The 5207-nt window shown below is 43.6% G+C and overlaps 1 protein-coding gene across 1 annotated transcript in view; it reads left to right on the plus strand.

The window, feature by feature from the left end:
- LOC107295660 (retinoic acid receptor alpha-like) overlaps positions 1–5207 on the plus strand; it is a 54527-nt gene that overhangs the window by 26793 nt on the left and 22527 nt on the right. The window contains exon 4 of the mRNA XM_015824981.1: positions 3597–3738. Coding sequence (XP_015680467.1) covers positions 3597–3738 — 142 coding nt within the window. The remainder of the gene's footprint in view (positions 1–3596; positions 3739–5207) is intronic.

The following is a 5207-nucleotide window of genomic DNA, read 5'->3' on the forward strand; positions in this document are numbered from 1 at the left end:
GGGAGGGAAACGCCAGCGGCAGCAAGCGATCCATGCGGGTGATGGGGGAGAAACGCCGGCGGCAGCGAGGCATCCCATACGGAGAGCACAAGCTCTCCTTGCTTCCCGGCCAGTATATACTCTCCTCCCCTGCACTCAGGCTTCAGCTCCAGGCGGCATTCGCTCCATAAGACGCACAGACATTTCCCCCCATCTTTTGGGGGGGAAAAGTGCGTCTTATAGAGCGAAAAATATGGTACTTTTAATATTAGAATATTTTTTCCGTTTCTCCTCTTCCTTTCTCTATTAGCTTTTCCTTGCTAAAAAGGTTTAAATTCTTGCATTGTTCTGAGAATGAAATATGTGCTTCCTGAGTTTTGGGTGGGTTGTTTTTGTTTTTGCAGGTATGCATACAGCCCAAATACTGTATATGAAGCCCAGTTTTTGTGGTGTAATGTTATACAGTTAAAGAGCCTGTTTGCTGTAGTGGTTAAGGCATCAGGCTATAACTAGGAGACCATGAGTTCTAGTCCCACTTAAGGCATGAAGTCAGCTAGGCTTGGGCCAATCACTCTCTCAACCCTAGGAGGAGGCAATGGCAAACCACTTCGGAAAATCTTTGCCAAGTATCCAGTCTCCAAGAATTGCACGCAGAAGAAAAAAATATGTATACAGTAAACCTTAATTTAATGAACTACTATGGCAAGGGAGCATCTGTTAGTGCTATATGTCTATAAAGTGTAGGAGATGACCAGGCTGAGCCCAAGGGAGGGGTCAAACGCGTCATAAGTCAGAAGTACCTGTGCACCCACAAGAGATCTAAGTCCAGCCCACCTTGAATGCCTGTCATGGATCTGCCCCTGGACCCCTCTCCAGATGTGAGTTCAGAGGAGGGTGAGTTTGAGTCGGCAGAGGAAAGTGCAGAGCTGAGTGGTGGTCAGGATCGGGACTCAGAGAGTGCTAGCCTGATGGAGCAGCCTCAGCTGGATCGGTCAGATGAGTGACAGGCTGAGGCTGAGCAAGGCGAGCCACCGCTGCAGCAAGTTGGCCAGGAGGCTCCAGGGGAGGACTGGGAACAGCTGCTGCCTGTTAGCAATGAGGAGGTAGAGTCCACACCTCCTCCTAATCCAAGGACAGGTAGAGCAGAGAGGAGACAGGCATAATGCCAGTCAGCTAGACTACTTATAAGCAGGCAACATTGCCTCTCATGAAGGGCTGCACCAACATTGCCTACTTAAATCCAGCCCTGAGGACTTGACTGTTGCTGGAGCAACGTACCCAGTTCTGTGTCTTGTGTGCTCGTGCCGTGTATCCTGACCTGTTTGACTCATGGACAGCTTTTCTGGACTTCATGTGTGCCTGTTGGACTCAGTTACCTAGTGACTCTTGCCATGTTGAGCTTGGAATCCGGATCTATGCAACGAGGGTGCTTTCTTGAGGACCTGTTTGGAAGGTTTGAATAAACACCTGTAGACGCTTGCTGTACATGTGTGTGTGTGGGAGTGGGAGTGGGGCAGCACAATGCCTCTCTTATCTCCTGCTCATTTTTTTTACCATTGGTCAGATTCTTGTAGAGAGCTTAAGCTTGCAATAAATCTTTATACTCATTTGAACTGCCTGAATCTCCTGATTTCCCCTGGCACTTGACTTTAATCTGACCAACACCCTTCACCAAAATTTTTCTCGGGCTCCGGAATATTCTAACCATGACCTCAGATCCCAGAGCTGCAGCAATAGCAGTCGAGCCAGACCTCCATTCTATCAGCATATTCAGAGTTCTCTGACAAATCAACCCTGTGGCCTTCCACCTACAATTGCCCCCATCAATTAAGGTGAATCCAATATTTCACCAATCGCTACTTTCCAAAGAAGCTCCCCCAAGCACAATACGATCCCAGTGCCCCCCTCCACCGCCAGACATATTGGAGGGAGAACTGGAATATGATGTCGAAGAAATCCTAGACTCTAGGAAAAGAGGCAAAGGCATTCAGTATTTGATTCATTGGAAGGGCTAGCCAGTTTCTGATTGTTCCTGGGAGAATGCACAGTATGTACATGCCCCTGATTTAGTTTGTCAGTTCCACCAGTGCTTCCCTGACAAGCCAAGGCCGACCAAGCTACCAGCACCCCACCCAGTTTTGCCTGAGGAACCTGTTGAGGAAGAGGTTAACCAAACCCTCTGCATTCCTCTGGGGGAAGGAGGGTGACTCACCTATGATGGGCCTTCCGCATCTGGCCTTCAATTTGCAGGAAGGGAAGGGGAGGGAACCTCTAATAATATTTGTGTGTTACAGGAACCACCACCTGGCTCACCAACTCATGCAGAGGAGTGGGAGGAGGATTCCTTTGAGACAGCTTCCCTTCCGCCCTTGCCAAGTTCCCATAATAAACCAGATTTTGAAGACACAATGCTAGAAGGGGAAAAGCAGCATAGAAGAACCCATGGAAGAGGAGGGCAGCCAAGATGGAGGGATGGATGATGTAGGAGATGACCAGGCTGAGCCCGAGGGAGGCGTCAAATGCATCATAAGTCACGAGTCCCTGCGCACCCACAAGCGATCTAAGTCCAGCCCACCTTGAATTCCTTTCTTAACTCCTGCTCATTTCCCTTGACCATTAGTTGGTCAGATTCTGGTAGAGAGCTTAAGCTTGCAATAAATCTTTATACTCATTTGAACTGCCTGGATCTCCTGATTTCCCTGGCGCTTGACAATAAGTGGCAAATGGTGTTTTGTGCATGCAAAACATATATTTAAAATGTGCTTAAAAATTATGAAGATTGTCTAGGCGTATTCATTTGGGATGTTGTTACTGACTAAACTGCAGTTTTTCTCGATTGAATTGAGGTTTGTAAAATTGAGGATTAACAGTATTCCTTTTTTAATTCCACAATTTTTTTTGAAGACAGAAGACTAAATTAATTCTTAGCACATCATATGTGAGATAATTTTAGATAAGTAAGATAATAGCAGAGTTGGAAGGGACCTTGGAGGTCTTCTGGACTAACCTCCTGCTCAAGCAGGAAACCCTATAACAATTCAGACAAATGGTTGTCCAATCTCTTCTTAAAAACTTCCAGTGTTGGAGCACCCATAACTTCTGGAGGCAAGCTGTTTCACTGCTGCTAGCTACCTAGGGTCACTTGTTTGAGATGGGTGGCCATATAAATTGAAGAAATGAGTGAATGAATGAGTAAATATTATGCTGTCTTGAAAACCATGATGAACATGATAGATAAATAAATGTGCTATGTATCATTATTGATTTTAACCCTATTTTAATACCAAGAACTCAAAAACATTATACCCAATTTTTGAAATGGCTGAAATATGGCATTTTCAATACCGTTAGATAAATCTGCCCAGAAATGGTAGTAGCAAGTGTCATGATGATGTTGATTGTCTAAAACCTAGAACTGAGGTTATGGATAAATTCTGAATCCGAGACATTGTAATTTTTTTAATGCTACATCTGTTCTGAAAGTGCAAGGTTATCACAGCAAAGTTGATGCTTTCTCTGATGGATGTGAGGGAAAAAGCCAAGGCATATGCTTTCATACCATAGGAGAAAAAGCATTGATTTGCTCATGCTATTTTTTTTTTCTTTGAACCCTACAGGGCTTTTTTCGTCGCAGTATCCAGAAGAACATGCTGTATACTTGTCACCAGGAAAGAAACTGTATAATAAACAAAGTGACCCGGAACCGCTGTCAGTACTGCCGCCTACAGAAGTGCTTTGAAGTTGGCATGTCCAAAGAATGTGAGTGACTGGTGAAGAGAAGAAAGACGAAGGACAATGGGCTGGCTAAGTTGCTGGCCACCAATATCTTGTTACTATAGCAAATCTCAAATGTCCATCCATATTTGAAACTCACAAGAAGCAATTTGGGAGACCCAGACTTAAATCTTGGTTGTCCATGGAAGATTAGAAGCCAGCCTTTGCTTAAATCATAAACTTTGTGTGATATAAATATCTTAAGGCATTTTCAAATTAGAGTTCAAATCAAAGTGCTGTATAAAATCCCCAGCTGTACAAAATTCTGAAGGTGAGAATGACAATGGTCCTAGAAGGGAAGAGGGTGAAGAACTGACAGACAGAAAGGGAGAAGCTAAAGTAGGTTAGAAAAGTAACAAAGATGAGCCAATTGCTGGTTCTAGTGTATAGAGAGAGCAAAAAGTCAGATGAAAGAGACAGGTCATCTAATTGTATGAAAAAAAAACCAGATTTCTTATTATTATAGAGATAACATGTATTCAGTTTACAGTCTTGCAGCAAAAATTACTTCCATCTGATAATATCTGTAGGAATTAGACCCCAATTCCCATAATTCCCAAGTAGCAACTCCAGATTAAAGGAATGGTCCCAATAAAACCAAAGAGCGCCATCTAGGAAAAAGACTGATTTGCAGGTTCTAAATTTTTTTAAACAAGATTGTATGTTAGGTGGAGGAATTGGATGACTCTTTCCCTGTGTGACTGATACTTAACTGAACTACCCTTCAGATAGGGGTATTAACATATACTGTCAAAGAAAATTCCTTTCCTATCTAAAAGAAAAAGAAATCTGGGGATTTTTCTAGTTTTCCCCCAAAGACCTGGTGCATGGGACTTACCCCTATACCAGACATGTCAAACTCGCGACGTCACATGACATCGCGCAACGTATCGGGACGGTTTTGCCATTGCCGGCAATGGGGTGGACGTAGCTTCCGGATGATGTGTCCGGCCCGCAGGCTGGCAGTTTGACACCACTGCTCTATACTTTGTTCTAATTTTGTGGGTGTTTCCCCAGCAACCATGATTATGTCAGAGATAAATGACACAGACAGGCCCTCCTGGCGTCTGCAGTGCCTAGTTATCATGGCTCCTGACTGTAATGGGGTGGGAGATGGAGCCCCATTTGGCAACTTCAAGGGTTGGATTGATAAATTCTTCGAATGAAATGTCTAAAAGTGTGGAGAATCATTGGTTAATTTGGGGCATCCGAGATCCTGCTCTCGTTTTTCCCTGTTCTTCCAAAAGAGAGAAGAGGATAATAATAATAATAATAATAATAATAATAATAATAATAATAATAATAATAATAATAATAATAATAATAATAGTAAAGTTGGAAGGGACCTTGAAGGTCATCTAGTCCAACCCCCTGCTCAGGCAGGAAACCCTATACCATTTCGGACAAATGGCTGTCCAGTCTCTTCTTAAAAACTTCCAGTGTTGGAGCATTCA

This window comes from Protobothrops mucrosquamatus, unplaced genomic scaffold (genome assembly GCF_001527695.2).
Source record: "Protobothrops mucrosquamatus isolate PMUCROS unplaced genomic scaffold, P.Mucros_1.0 scaffold2440, whole genome shotgun sequence".
NCBI lineage: Eukaryota > Metazoa > Chordata > Lepidosauria > Squamata > Viperidae > Protobothrops > Protobothrops mucrosquamatus.